At 35.2% G+C, this 16,687-nt stretch overlaps 1 protein-coding gene across 7 annotated transcripts in view; it reads right to left on the reverse strand.

The window, feature by feature from the left end:
• Positions 1-16,687, reverse strand: part of LOC138706473 (splicing factor 3A subunit 2-like) — a 128,688-nt gene that overhangs the window by 57,275 nt on the left and 54,726 nt on the right. The window contains exon 1 of one of the 7 annotated variants that reach the window (XM_069835806.1): positions 7,634-8,130. The exons of the other annotated variants lie outside the window; for them this stretch is intronic. Within the exon in view, the coding sequence (XP_069691907.1) occupies positions 7,644-7,883 (240 nt within the window). The 5' untranslated portion in view covers positions 7,884-8,130 and the 3' untranslated portion in view covers positions 7,634-7,643. Of the gene's footprint in view, positions 1-7,633; positions 8,131-16,687 lie in introns of those variants that run through there. 7 annotated transcript variants of the gene reach the window in all.

Genomic DNA, 16,687 nt, shown 5'->3' on the forward strand with positions numbered 1-16,687 from the left:
AGTGACAATGGAATGATAGAGGAGACGGTAAGACCCAGAGAAATCCGATAAGAATCTTGGTTTTGACCACCAGAAAGACGTTTGCGCCATCATTCGAAATGGGATCCGTAGTAATAGTGAACCAGTGCTCTGCCAAGTGAGCCACCAAGGCGTCATGGTATGACTGCGTACAGAATGCAGTTTTTTATAACTCCGGAAAGACTTCATTTCTAAATTGTACAGTATAAGTAGTTATATACCTCAAATATTGCACAAATACAAGTGACATAGCAATTTTTATCATTTAATTATCCCTAGTACTATTCTTCTATTTGCGAAATCGGCCTTTAAAAGTGAAAAATCGACAGTAGAATTTAGGTTCCTAGTTCCGCGCTGGCGCCGTGACGTCGTGATGTAAGGCATCGTGTCTGGTTTCACGTTAAAGAATGAGCGCTGATTCGAGTCCTCGTGGGGAAAATTTCTCATAAAATTTCTTTGGAATAGAAATTTGTTATTTTTCTGCATTTGAAAAATATGTTTCCATATTTGTTTAAAAGTACCTCTATAATTAATTCTTGAAATGTAATTTCTTATCTTAAAAATGTTAAAGCCAATATCAAAACTGTTCCATATATTTAAAAACAAACGTACTTTTAGTAGTAAAATGTTATATAAACTTTTAATTTATCTTCAAAAATAGCTTAGATGTATCCAATTTAGTGAATTACTGTACCCTGATATACTTTTTTAATTTGGGTCTCAACTTATTTTTAAACTAATCTTAGATTTAAGCTGTTGCAGCAATTGCATTTCTACGTACAAAATATGAAAATTGCACATGTATTTATTTGGAAACAAGCTTCATCATCTCCTCCCCTTAATTATTTTGTTCTGGCATCACCACGTTGGAAATTTTATTATACTCGTGACCCGAGATTGTTTAATACATACGGAATAATTTTCTTTAAATTATAGTCCATTTGTTCCAAGGTCACATTTGAAAGAAAACATCATCTTCGCTTCCAACGTCACGCTTGAGAGAACATCTTCGCTTCCAAGGTCACGTTTGAGAGAACACATCTTCCCTTCCAAGGTCACGTTTGAGAGAACACATCATCTTCGTATGACACGAAGCAATAATATCTTCTTTCATATGCAGACCTTTGGACTGCAACCACAAGTACACTAACTTTCTTTTTAAAAATATATCACAAAATGTATCTATAAAATATTTCGTACCTTTGTAGTCACCGTTGGTAATACTGATAGCTCATAGCACTGTCTCCATGCGCGTACCACCGAAGCAACTAAGCATAATTAATATCAAGAGTAGAATTAACGTGTATTTATCACCAATATTCGTGCTCAAGACATTGTGATAGTGGTGAAGCAGCATTGCCACCTTTATAATGTAGCACATTATACTGTGTGTAATTATACTGACACTAATTCTGAAACTGTAAGCATGTTGCTCTTTAAATGATCTGAAAGAAGTTGAAAGCTTTATCCCCTACTGTGCTGATAATTATTATGTTAACATTCAGTTGACCTCTGCCAGTGATCATGTCCATCGGAACACGTTTACAATGAGTGTAGGACTATTTGTGTTTACGATAAAATTCATGACCTTGTCGATATCATTTCATTTGTTATTTTTAAGCTATGTAGGCCTATGCTGAATCTCTACGGACACGAAGACCTTAGTTACGAAATTCTTCAAACGTAATGCTTCAAACGTTTCAAATCCCTTCACCCGTATTTATTAGCATTGTTACTTTCTTTTCAGAGATTTTATTTTAATTATTATAAAAAATTGTCTGTATTGGTTTAGGATTTTAGGTTATTGATACATTTTTATTATTTTGATGGTAATTCGAAAAATTCACATAGTTAAATAAAGTTATTTATTCTTTTATTCATTCATTCATTCATTTATTAATTTAATTATTTATTAATTGCTTCATTTATTTATCTACTTATTTACTTACTTACCTAACTACCTACATATTTATTTATTTATTTATTTATTTATTTATTTATTTATTTATTTATTTATTTATTTATTTATTTATTTATTTATTTATTTATTTATTTATTTATTTATTTACTTACTTTTCTCACTCTTGAGATTTTCCTCGACAGATATAGATATGATACACAAAAAATTGTAAGCATAGTAAATTTAGAAATGAATTTCTATTAAGATTGCTTCATCTTTTTTCTCCAAATTTCTCTGTCTGCTATATCTTCTTTCCCAAATTATTATTATTATTTCTTCACACCTCATTGTACCTCGTCCATCCATCTCTTTCATGGTCAGTCCATTCCTCTTCCGCCTTCTACCTCCCACTCTAGACCTGTCCTTGGAAATCTGCTGTCGAACATTCTTCTTTGGCCTATATGTCCATATCTTTCTTTTTTTTCTTCCAGTTTCTCTTCCTTTCGTTTTTTTATCTTTCCTTTCCCTATCTTTCCGTTTTTCTTCCTTTAGGTTTTTCAGTTTTCTTTCTTTCTCTTTCTCTTCGTTTCGTTTTTTCCTTCCTTTTATCTGTCTTTTTCTTTCCCTTCCTTTAAGTTTCTCTTGCTTTCTTTTTCTTTATTTTTCTGTTTCTTTTCTTTTATTTTCTATTACTTTCTTTTTCCACTTTTGTTTTGCGCTTTTCTTTCGCTCTTTCTTTTTCTCTCACTTTTTAGCTTTCTTCTTCTTTATCTTTATGTTTGTATTATTTTCTTACTTCCATTCTTTCTTCGTCAAAAACTTTTTTTGATCACGGTTTGCCCTTTTGCTTTTCCAGGTAACTTCAGCCTTGAACAGCACACAGGCACTTAGTGTGTTGTCAGCAAGATTCTGAGCTCCCTCCTGAGCTAACACAGCACATCACTTAGACAACGAACAGACACCTATCCAAGAGGCAGAATTCGAACCCACGATTGCAGCATTCACGCGGCTTCTAAGTTGCGCCTTAATAATCGCGCACATCACGACCAAAATAAAGTAGGTCACTACAGATAACTTCTTGTTTGTGTTAAAGTTGTTGTTTTGATTACATACGTTTTATCTCAATATTTGTTCTGTGCCAAAAATCAACACATAAACAATAACAGAGGAAACTAATCTGATTGGATTTAAGAACACGTGTTTGACTGCAAATTTAAACAAAACTCCTTAAAAGACAAAGAAAAATTCTAATGGATACTTCTTTCTGTCAATATAACACAGGACAATATAACATACCTTCAACAACTGGGCAATTACTTCCAGGAATGCATTTTTGGCACAAAATTTCCATTAATCTTATATTCTCTCCGTAAAAAAAGCAAGAATCAAAACTTTTCAGAATCGAATATCACCACATGAAAACTTCAGGGATAATCAACTCCATAACATTTTACCAAATCTTAAAGAAAAATAATCTTTGTTTAGAGTTTAATGAAGACTAAATCACTAAACTTTGCTGATGGATGTGATGGTAGTAGTGATTATTATAAATTATTATTATTATTATTATTATTATTATTATTATTATTATTATTATTATTATTATTATTTCAATTGCTACCTAAATGGAATTTACGGAGGAGAACTTTGATCACTAAAAGTAACAACACTGCAATACATTCAGGCAACTGAAATGAGTTTTTTAAAAAGAGCAGCAAGAATTTAAGGAAAAGACAAAATCAGAAATTCAATTAGACGAAAAAATATATGACATTTTATTTTAGATTACATAAAAGCACATGAGTTAAAATGGTACGGCCACGTTCAGCGGATGGAGAAAGAACGACTGCCAAAATGTATATTGGAGTGGAGATCTGAAGGAAGAAGATGCAGGGAAAGACCTGAAGTTTTCTGGAGCGAAGACATTTATGATACAATGAAGGGAAAACAGCTGAAGATTGGAGATTGAATGGACAGAAGACTATGGCTACTAGTGATCGGAAGATGTCATCGACATTAGATAACTGATATAATAATAATAATAATAATAATAATAATAATAATAATAATAATAATAATAATAATAATAATAATAATAATAATAATTTGAAAGCAATTTGGAGATATTTCTTCCACCTGCACGACAATAAGTACCCGTATCTATTTGAATAGTTTTCTTCATTTGGTAAAGAAAATGAATCAGATTACTTTTATGTTCGCTCCGGAGTCTTCACAAAGTTAGTGGTTCCTGTATTAGGAAAGCCTCAAAATTTTCGACATTTTAAAATTTAATTGTATTTTCTCTTTCCTTTCTCCTCCGTTCTTGAATACTAAGCCGACATTATAAAAAAAAAATAGACGACTTGAATGCGTCCAATTTATTATCGGTTAAGTGACTCCAAGCAATGGCAGTAAGGAACCCCCCTGAATTTTTTTCATACGCTGTTACATTCGAAAGAGTTTTCACCTCAAATTATGAAAAACTGAACTTGAAAAAGTTTGGTACTAAAGCGAGATGACGTGACGATATTCCAACCAATAAACACAATTATTCAGACGACACATTATGACTCAGCTACATGTCTGAGCTACTTTATAGATAACTATGAAGTTCAATCATGCATAACATTGGCATCAACTGAGTCTAAATTCTGTACTGGCATCGAAAGTACGATCATGGGACAGTCAAGATTAGTCATCATGACAAAAACAGCAAGAATATAGACCTACACAGATTGCTCGAAGGGAGATGGATTACATCTCTTACAACGGTGTGTAATTAAAAACGATCATCTATTGAAGTTATCTTTAATGGTCAAACTTCACATTATTAAAGTAGTATAATAATCTTATGAGTAGACTTCGAAGTTCAGGTTCCAGTCGGAGAGATACAAATTAACTAATAGGATATGTGAAGAACGGACTAGGTTTGTTTACTTTTTCCATCTATCGGATCTATCCACTGCGCTGTCTGTCTGCAACTGGTTGGAAGTTCAGTACGTGCAGTTGCTTTGTACAGATTTCTTTTTCCAATTTTTAACTAAAAATTATATTATTCTTACACACTCTTATCACAACCATTGTTACAGATCACATGACTTCTAGCAACTTGATTCTTTACAGTTCAATTTTGCATCCTAATGTACAGTCTTAAAGAGTTGACAAAAATAACGTGATTTGTAACAATTATTCTTGTGATAAGTGCGTAAGAAAAAATATAAAGAAATTTCTGTACGAAACTACTATCAAATTAACAACACATTTTTAGCTTCAGAATACTTGCCAATTAGAGAAATTATACTTCTGAATAATTCATTCCCTAATTGTAATATTACCTCTCATTGAGGTTCTGGCTAATATGTATATCTATTATCAGGCAGTACATCTCCCTTTACAATATGTATCAGAGAAAGAATAACTGTTTGTATGCATCTGAAGTCTGATTAGTAGAATATGCAGCTAATCGGCGATGTATGTATTGGAGGGGGAAAGGAACTGACCACCCTACCCCATTATCTCCTGGCCCAGTTCCTTTATGAGTGATGCCTTATTGGTGTTACTTATGAGGTTCAAACCTGTCTTCGGACAGTTAACTAAACAACAACAACTTTAATATTCTTTTACCCTTAAAACTAAAGAAAAAAGGTACGTATTTTTTTAACAAATTCAAATTAGTGTAACTCTGAAAATATTGAGTATAGGACCCATGTTTATATGACCTTTTTTGCTCAAAATATCTTCGGGAATATGATCCGTAAGTGGCGTTAACTACTCGTGAATCACCCTGTATACAATTACTACGTTTTCATGGAGTATTCAGATCGATCTGAATACACTTACCGTATTGAAATCTTCATGAAAACGGGGATTCAATTCTATCTGAGTCTCAAGGTCGATACACTTAAAAAGTGGGATCGGATCGTATTCAGTTCGAATTGAGTTCCATGAAAACGGGTATCGTATTCAATTCGATCTCAATACGCTAAGCGCGTGATCGATCGTCATTTGTTTGAAGTGTCAGCTGTTTTACCAACAGCGAGGAAAATATGTATGTTGAAAAAGAGTGTTGTAAAGCATAATATTTCGTGTTTTCCTAAAAGTCAATATTACCATTATTCATTAACAGCCAGAATATTAAGTTTTCATGCGCCACATTTGGAAAATGCAACATTGTTTATAGCTAATGCCTGCAGAATGACCAACACGCTAATATGTCAATGACATGTTAACCAACATAACTACTTTCGAAACTTCAGCTTCCGTACTCAAATCGTTTTCAATACGTATCGAAAATTGCGTGAAAACGGAGATCGTATTCAAATCGAATTGAATACTCCATGAAAACGTAGTATATGAGTCGTACTGGTGGTAGTAGTAGTAGTAGTAGTAGTAGTAGTAGTAGTAGTAGTAGTACAGGGACATCATTTTATTTTTACTTCAATTTTTATTGTACCTGAGTTTTTTAATGTACTTCACTCCCACCCCTTCTACTAATGACGTTCAACCGTCCTCCACACAGACCCAAGCCCGCATATACGGTCATAGTAGCCTTACCGTCATAGTACGTTCCAAAAATATGTTCGCGTTTTCCAATGACGAAAGAGCTTTCAATATTCCATCATTTTCGCACAGATACTGTGGTCCATTTGCCTACGTCGCATTCCGGTTTTCCCCACCTGCTTCTATTCGCCTCTCTGTAAAGGCTAGTGGCTGGGCTGTCTTAGCTCTTTTCTGAGAACATTAATTTCTGTTAGGAATTGGACATCTAGGGTAATATTATACCCATACAACTGTTTAAAATAACTTAAATTAAAGGCTCTCGTTAAGTAATTAACTGGCACGTGATTTCTCTCCTTTCTACGATCCTGCGACATAACCGCTTGGACGGACAGTAAATAGCATGTCTGAGTAATTTTATCTTTTCGGATCAAGCAGAAGTGAAGATTGAATTTACAGTACGTAAGGTACCTACTCTTTTACAGAGTAGGTACAGAATTATTTCAACATGAGTTACTAGTACGAAGGACGAAATTGGTAATTGGAATTACACACATTAGAACTGAAGCCTGTATCGAAATGAACAGCCACCATTTTGAAAAATGGATTTAAATATCCATATTATGATTATTTTTCAATTTAACTTCATTTTCTATAGTGCACGCTAATGTGCTATAGACAGTATAATATACACTGCATAATGAATACGTCCGTATGGAACTCAGATCGTGAGTAAAAACACTCATTGTTAATACTGTACTGTATTCTGATAAACAAAAACTTAATGAAAATTATCAAACTCAAAAGCGTGATATTTCCTAGTTTATGTGAATCCAAAAGTATAGCCAGGTTAATATCAGAGATGTTAGTAAAAATAAAATGATGTCCCTGTAGTAGTACTAGTAGTAGTATTAGTAGTAGTAGTAGTAGTAGTAGTAGTAGTAGTAGTAGTAGTAGTAATTTTAAATCTAAAGAAATTCATATTTCAGTAAACATTTTACAAAGTATGAAATTAAATATTGTGTTAAAGTACTGAAAAAGCAACTAAAACTTCACTGAAGTATGTACAAGATTTTAAATTCATCTCTAGAAAGAGAAAAACGATTACCGTACCAAAACTGTACCCAAAAATGAAAAATTTTTCAGTGTATGCACGATAATTTCTTGCAAACTGGGTGGCAACACTGGTGCTGACATGAGCATTTCTGCTGCACCAACCTTGCCGCTCTCAGAACACCTTCCTACAGCGTCCGTAGTGGTCTCGCCTCTCGTCGGACGCGCACCTCGAGGGCGCCCTGATGACGTGCTTGGGCTGCGAGTTGTGAAGGGCGTCGTCGGGGCTGAGGATGCGCATCACGGCGTCCACGTCCCCGGGCTCGCACACGCAGCAATTGCCCACCAGGGCCAGGTACAGCACCACCACCACGAGGTACACGACGCGCGCTATCGCACGCAGCACTTCCGCCATGCTCGTGTCCGATAACTGTCATGTGCGGCTGCCATGCCGGTCAGCCAGAGATAGCGTGCACTGTTTGATCAGTAAACACGTCGAGTGTGATGCCTGCCGATTGCAAGGTCATCAACACGGACGACGCACGTCGCGTCGACAGGGTGTTTGTTCGAGAGGGGCAGGGTTGTGGAAGTGGGGAACAGCGCACTCAACAGAAGATTACATTATCGTCTTCTTCTTCTTCTTCTTCTTCATCTTCTTCTTCTTCTTCTTCTCAATATGCTTTAATCTTTTTATTTTCATCTCACAAGGGAGGCTCACCAAGAGACAATGAATTTTGACGAACGATTGTTTTCCCACACGTTCCATTTGAAATAAGAAACCTCTCTATAAATTTCTAAATCGGAAATGACCTAGTTTTCGAAACATGATTTTTTCAAATTCTTCAATCCAGAGCTATAACAGCTAATGCAAACAATGCTATACCCTAGACATGTCAGGCAATAAATCTCAGGAACTAAAAGTAAACTTACAGCTACAATGAAATCACATAATGTAATATTAACATAGAGAAGAATAATATCGTACGTGAATCAAGTAGGGATGAAGTTACAGGAGAATGGAGAAAGTTACACAACACAGAACTGCACGCATTGTATTCTTCACCTGACATAATTAGGAATATTAAATCCAGACGTTTGAGATGGGCAGGGCATGTAGCACGTATGGGCGAATCCAGAAATGCATATAGAGTGTTAGCTGGGAGGCCAGAGGGGAAAAGACCTTTGGGGAGGCCGAGACGTAGATGGGAAGATAATATTAAAATGGATTTGAGGGAGGTGGGATATGATGATAGAGACTGGATTAATCTTGCTCAGGATAGGGACCAATGGCGGGCTTATGTGAGGGCGGCAATGAACCTCCGGGTTCCTTAAAAGCCAGTAAGTAAGTAAGTATATATTCCGAAATTATAGAATAGAAATATAATATAGGCTGATTAATTCATACATATAGGCTATAAATTTATATTTTAAAATTTGTTATTGTATTTATTTCTTTTATTATTTATTTATTTATTTTTTATTTATTTATTTATTTTTGAAAATTCAAAGTGTGTAGTCGCCCTGTAGTCTATAGTTTTAGCACAAAATGGCCGTACAGGCTCCTGCGAAGGATTATGTGTTCACGTGTTTGTATCCATGATGAATAAATAAATGCACTTCATTCATTCATTCATTCATTCATTCATTCATTCATTCATTCATTCATTCATTCATTCATTCATTCATTCATTCACATAAATAAGCCTATATACTACCAAATACAAACAAATCCTATTGCATACGGAAATTAATATACAATAATAATAATAATAATAATAATAATAATAATAATAATAATAATAATGAAAATCGAAAATAGCTTAAATTTATAAAATTTGTAGTAGGTTATATCATTGTTAAAAATCCCGTTTCTCTCTTCTTTATGTACCTCACGATGCTTGATAAAGTTGTTTATTCAGTTAAAGGAGGACACTGACGTAAACAAATATTGTAAGAGTAAGAAAAACAGAATTATGTTTGTTTTCAGACGGTTAATTGTGTGATTGCGGAAACAGCTAAGCCGAACGCATAATTATTATCGTTGCTGAGAGCTTGTATGAATATGTTGCCAATATATAATTCTGTGTTGTCTCAGGTAGTGCTCTAGTGTCACACTTGTCCCATGCCAAGGGAATTCTGTCATAACGTGTCTGGATACAGTCAAGTTTAAAAACCGAAAACAATAGATTAATGATAAATTCCGACAAGAAAGTGAAAACCATTGACTACATGTACAGTACATTCTTGTGACAAATATCACGTAAACTGTTGAAGATAATTGTTCATTAGAAACTATTTGTGTACAAAGACACAACGGCGTCTGTGTGCAAATAATAATATTGTCACTGTGACGATGGACGTAGACGACATTTTAATTTACGTAATTTAGTTGTCCGTGTCAGCGGTGCCGGATTTAGGCCTAGGGCTGCAATTTCCAGCGGGCGGAATTTTCTCCCTCTCACTTTTCTTTTTTTAATTTACTTATGTTTTCATTTTCATTTTACAGCGACATTTGTTGCTAGTCTAGGAACACTGGAAGAAGGATAGTTTTAATTTTAAAATGATACTCCATTATCTCCTGGCCTAGTTGCCTCATAAGTGGTACCATGTCGGTATCATTTGTGGGGTTCAGACCTGTCTTCGGACAGTTGACTAAACAACAACTTATTTATCATTTCTAAATACATTCAAAACTATCCGCCTCTGAACCAAATGGGCAAGTCTACTATACTCACTCCGTTGTTAAATAAATTCTATTTTTATGTGTAACAAACAGTTTTTCGTAAACCTCGTTAAGTAAGTTTTATGACAGGAAATAAATTCAAAATTATTTTATAGCTAGACCATCCGAAAATAGGTGGCAATACTGCTAGTATTGAACTCCCCTACCGGTGACCTATGTAAGCTGACAGTATGTGATGGAAAGGTGTCTGATAAGTGTTACCTGTAAATTATAAATTAATAATCTCTTTTATACTCTATATGCAGTGATTGTAGTAATATAACTTAATTGTAACATCGTTAAGTCAAAAATGCAGACATGAGCAGGACAGATTCAAAGTTATATTCATTGCTGTTTATGATTATGAAAGTGTATTAATCATGCAGAAAGTATAGAAGATTGAAGAATGCTGGCTTTGCAGTGAAAGACTTGTCCTTGGCTAGAAGACTATGAACGAATTCTGTTTCAATTGGAATACGTACGGATGCTGCATATTACACACACTTTTTAGAACACCATTTACGACTTGCATTGCTTCGGACGCCCCGAAATTTCTTGAATACCCATCCCATTGCGCTTCATAATTTTACACGTCGCCACGTGACTATCAAAGTAGTTGATTTTCTGAACAGAAGGAATTGGGAAATTCTAGAGCATCCTCTGTATTCTCCTCATTAGAGTCACTGCGACTAAGACCTTTCCCCTAAGATAAAACAACCACTGAGAGGGGTACGCTTTAGAAATAGATGACTATTATAAGAGCTTAGAAAAGTCAATTAAAAGCTTAGAGCAAAGTGACGCTGTGGATGGCAACCAGGTGTGGCGACGGATACGTGATACTGGAAGAAGTTACTTTTAAAAACGGTTTCAGATCACTACGTCTAAGGACAGCAGGCCTAATGGGCAATAGGTCTAATAAAACATGAAGTCTAATAAAAAAGTCCAATAATAACTCAGGTCTAAAATAAAAATGTCTAATGCCTAAATGAAATTTACGTCTAATATGTAAATGTCTAAATAAAATGTATGTCTAATGTGTAAATTTCTAAATAAAATGTGTGTATAAAACTCAAATAAGTTTAACGATACTTACTAAAAATGTTGATATTGTTACGATAATGAACATACGTTTTCTTAGTAATACAGTACCTTGTCAGTTTCAGAAATTTTTTAGCAAAACGGATACATATACTATTAATTCGCATAAAGGTAAGAAAATTATTGTTCATAATAATTTCGACTACCGCTTAAGATTGAGAAATAGAACCAGCAATAGGATCTACTGGAGATGTTCACTCAGAGACGCTTGCAATGCTACTTGTGTCACCAATGAGGACTTGGATAACATTCAAGTCTACAAAATGTGGAATGTGTTTAATCTTGTATTAAATGGACTCCAAAGAACTATAAATAGTGTTGGAGGATGGCACTCGAAATTCCAAAAAATTATTATATCTCATCATACATCCATATGGAAGTTTTTAGAATATACTGTGTCCTGGCAGGACAAGGAAGAGTTCAGCATACCGTAAAGAAATCATACCAAATTAATCAAAGACAAGTAGAGAGAATGATAACATGCTACTAGCAGTATAAAGATCGTGAATAAATTGATTTGTACTTGAGAACTTTAAGCTGCAGGCTGAAATTCCACGCCGTACAGGAAAATGAAAATGAAGATTAATCTACTGTATATTTTCATTGCTCAACTATTTCAACATTAGGACTACTGTATTTTATTCCAGAGTTATATGTAATAAACAATAACATACAGGTAACATGTATTACTGTTATAATTTAGGCATAACAATATTAGACGTCATTGCAACTTAGACTATGTAGTATTAGAATTTTTTTTTAATTGGACTAGGTTGTATTAGTCTTGGTTCCAAAGACAAAATGTTATTAGACTTACAAAATTAGACCTTCTGTCATTAGACTTACACAATTAGACCTTCTGTCATTAGACTTAAAATCCTTCGACCTACTGACATCTAACCTTAAAAACTGCATGTCAGTTTGAATAAATAAGTTTATGCTCGACCATGCCGAAATATAGTAATTATACACCTGGTAGCAGCCCTTTAATGGACCTCATTAAAGTACATCTATTCATTAAAGTTCAGGTGTTCCACTAATCAGAAAACACCATTGTAGCAATATGAAAGCGCAAGTATCGATTATTCTCGGATATGCAAACGAAAGACAACTAGCGAAACGTCACGGAGGCTGGAAATCCAATACTGTCGCAGAAGGTTATGTTCTGTTACTATAATAATTAGCGTTAATTGTAAATAATATTCAAATAAATTCAATTTGTCATCTCGTTTTTCAATGTCTAAATCAATTTCAAGGTTATATCAAGATTAATGTTTAATTTACTCTCTAGATTATATCAAGGTCAATGACATTTGTTTCTCGGAAAAAATCAATACTTTCGCGTCTGCGCACATCTCACAATTTACGAGATATTGCACAAGATCAGTTCCGCTCCCCAGTCAGATAAGAATAACATGAATACTTATGAATAATTTCAAGTTATAAATATGGTCGAGCATAAAAAGTCGTATGAAACTTGCCTATAATGGTAATTATAGGCTCGTTGCATAATGTACTATTTTGTTCTTAATTAAAGTGTTGCCACTTATTTTCGAATGACCTTTGTTTTCAGATATATTTTTTAGCAGAACCGTTGCACAAGATAGAGCTCACCTTCACCATACTCTTCTGCACCTCCCATTCATGAGCCTAGTACCCGGTTTACAAGAATTTCGATTAATGCTGGGTGCTGCAATGATGCTTTCTGCTGATTTGGGCGCAGAGTCATTCACCAATATTGAAAGAGGAGCTGAAGTCTCAAAGTTCTTTCTATTACAACACTCAGAGTGTAACACCATTGAAATCAACACTACCACTCCTAAACACACAACTGTTTTGTCCAGACGCCTGCAAGCGTTTCTCGCCATTTTGAAATTAAGTTCAAGTTCGAAAATTAGTTACAACAATACTGGACGTGAGCAAGCTCCAAACTGAGGCTCGTACGAACTTCTGACGCATAAGACTGTGAAAATATAAGCACTTAATAATGAAGTGGAACAAAGACAGTTTCAAAGGGGCCGCCTATTCAATTGAAGTTAATTCCAGATCAAGGATACATCAGTGGAATGTGACGCCGCGCATCAAGAAAGTTGCGTTAAGAAGATTACAACTTCTTCGGAAACGGACATCCTTACTCTACATTTTACGTTTGTAATTTCCAGTAAAATGACTTCAAATAGGTCAGAATATATTTGCCCTACATAAGACGTTGGAATTTTAGTAGTGCACTTGGAAGATACTGAGAGAATAATAGATGTCACATAAATAGATTCTTTACGAAGGGTAATTCAAATAATAGTTTAATAGTTTAAATTACATGTCTAAAAACAAAATGTATAGACAAGGTCAGTTAATTTATAAAGAGATTGTACCACAGTCTGGTATATACAGTCACGAAGCTCAATACGTAGTAAATATGCATTGATAGATAGTTGCTAACCACTAGGATCGCTAATATCGCCCCATTACAGACAATGCGAAATAGTATCAGCTAGTCTATTGTTCCTAGCACCCTCACAACTCAAGCTTCGTGACAGTAGCCTATATACTGGACTGTGATTGTACAATCAAAAAATTCGTCAAGATTATAAAATGGGTTTAAAATTAACCAACTAGAGGTGTAAAATTTGAGAACAGCTCTCCTTAAATTAAAAATATGGAATGGAAATTTATTTGCAACCTTCAGTGACATTTGACAAAAGTTTTTTTTTTGGGGGGGGGGGATTTAGCAAGTCTACACGTTACGATATTAAAATCATATCCTTGTCTTGTATCATAGGAATGAATATCTTAATGTTAGAGTTGGAAGATTATCTTTAACATACAAACTTAACTCTAGAATATATAAATTAATTACAGTCATGATTTTGTTTTTCACAAATAATGGTTTACAATGTTCATTAAAAGCTACATTTGATAAAATTCGTATGGCCTTTTTTTTTTTTTTTTTTTTGAAGCAATAGGACCCTATTTATAAAAACACTGTTGCCCCATAGCAGTAGGCTATTCCATAGGTAAGAGTATTTCAAAGTAAGCAAAAATAAGCACCCCTACAACGAAAATAATATCGCGAGTAAGTAAAGAAAGCACTGCTCAGGTATTTCAGTGCTAGAGTGCGGGCATTTAATTCCACTCTCTCGGATAAATCAAGTTTCCATAAAATATATTAAATCCTCTAACTTTCAACATTTATACAGAATTAACTGTAAGTAATGTCACTAATTTGAGGGAGTTATTACTTGTGGCTGAGGGGTTAGCGAGTCTAACTCCGAACCCAGAGGTCCCTGGTTCTATTCCCGGTCAGGACGAGTTGCCTGGGTGAGGTTTTTTCGGGGGTTTTCCCTCATTCCTATGGATGAATATCAGGTGACTTCATCAGCCGATTGGAACCCCACTCATCTACGCCATTTCCTTTCCTCCCCCATCATCCTTTCCTCATCATCCCGTTTCTGGTTTTGCAGATCACTCTACAGGCGGCCTCCCGAAGCTGCTGACTCTCTCAACCTGCCTCCGTGGAATGTAGTTAAGCGACGTTGGATGGCTTCTGCAATGGCACCCGAGGCGGACCTACTCGGGGGAAGAGTTTCCCCTCGGACCGACAGGGGATCTAGGGAGAATTTGCCGAAGCAGGAACGTATATGGATTCTGTCGGCTGTAGGGACCGGTCGTTAAGGGAGTCATGTGGTTAGGGCGTTGCGCGTAGGGGATCTGTGGCATGCAACTCATTTCATATCGAGGGTTAGCGTAATAGATCTCAATAGGTCGCAGTGCTGGGCCATTCGTGCCCCCTCAGTTAAATTCCATTCCATATTATTTGAGATATTCCAAACAAAAAGATCTATACCATTTTTCTTGTTTTTACTTCCTTTCCGAGACAAAAACTGTTTCATTTGAAACATTTCATAGCGTGTTTTGGAAAAGCTATTGATTAAATTCCCATTATGCTCCATCAATTTAAGAGAGCACAAAGTACGCCTCAAGTACTTACAGCTGTCCACATGCTCTACTGCCTCATTTAGAATTCGCAAGTTTACCTTCTTTACTTTTTTTCTTATGGCGAAGACCATGGTTATAGGAATAAAAGTAAAGAAAGTAAACTTGAGAATTCTAAATGAGGCAGTAGAGCAAGTGGACAGCTTCAAATACTTGGGGTGTACTACAAGCAGCAACATGAGCTGCTGCCAAGAAGTCAAAAGGAGAATAGCAATGGCAAAGGAATCTTTCAATAGAAAAAGGAGCATCTTCTGCGGATCTCTGGAAAAGAAACTAAGGAAGAGACTAGTGAAGTGCTTTGTGCGGAGTGTAGCGTTGTAAGGGGCAGAAACATGGACATTACGACGAAGGGAAGAGAAGCGACTAGAAGCACTTGAAATGTGGATATGGAGAAGAATGGAGCGTGTGAAGTGGAGAGACAGAATAAGAAATGAAGTTGTGTTGGAAAGAGTGGGTGAAGAAGCAAGCATCGACGATAACATCAAATGTGTTGCTATTTTACTTAAACACTTCAGCTTATATTATATTATATGGAATGAAAATATTTCTTCTTGACTTTTATGAAAAATGTGACGAGTTTTCTGAGTAATTGCTCATGATTCATTGAAGCAAATTGAAGGAGTAAGTTGAACGTTGCAAAAATGTATTCATACTGAGCAGACAATGCCTCCTTAATTATGGCAAACACTGCAGTGTCTTTGAAAAGCTGAAGGAGAAGAAACCTGATCTAGTGAAAGCCAACTGTCTGGTCAATGTTTTGCACAACTGCTCCAAATATGTGTAAGTTCTATGGAACTGAATATCGATATTGAAAACCTTATTCTAAAGATGAACAGGTTTTTTTCTTTGATATTTCATATTCTGTTATTAATCACTTGAACACATCAAGCAAAGCTATAACACTAACAGTTGATAACATAAAACAAGGAAAACTGCAAAGTGATCCAGCGCCATGATCATAGGTAGCTGCTACAATATTCCATTTGTTGCATAAACAAAATGAGTCCAGGACTGATGTTATTTATGCAGAGAACACGAAAATGAATTTGCATGCTTACCCATTATTTTCCCCGCCATTCAAAAAAATACTTTGATGTGATACCTCTAGCACCAAAGGAGAGACCTATAACTGAAATTTGATTAATATATTTCAATATTATTACTGTATTTATCCTGGAAATAATGAACACTTTGACTCATACATATTTTCTTTTTCAGCATTAACTTCACCTGGTTGTATGTTAGAAGATTCGAAGAGGATGTTCGAACGTAAATTTTCGGCTCCATCCTGCCCCCCTTCCCCCGATAATGCATAACATAATTTCAATACGGTGGTTGCTGTCGTCTGCGATACCACAAACTTTTTAGTGGACTTCGAGTTTTTTTCTGGATACTGTACGCTTATA

Source organism: Periplaneta americana, chromosome 9, assembly GCF_040183065.1.
Source record: "Periplaneta americana isolate PAMFEO1 chromosome 9, P.americana_PAMFEO1_priV1, whole genome shotgun sequence".
Classification (NCBI taxonomy): domain Eukaryota; kingdom Metazoa; phylum Arthropoda; class Insecta; order Blattodea; family Blattidae; genus Periplaneta; species Periplaneta americana.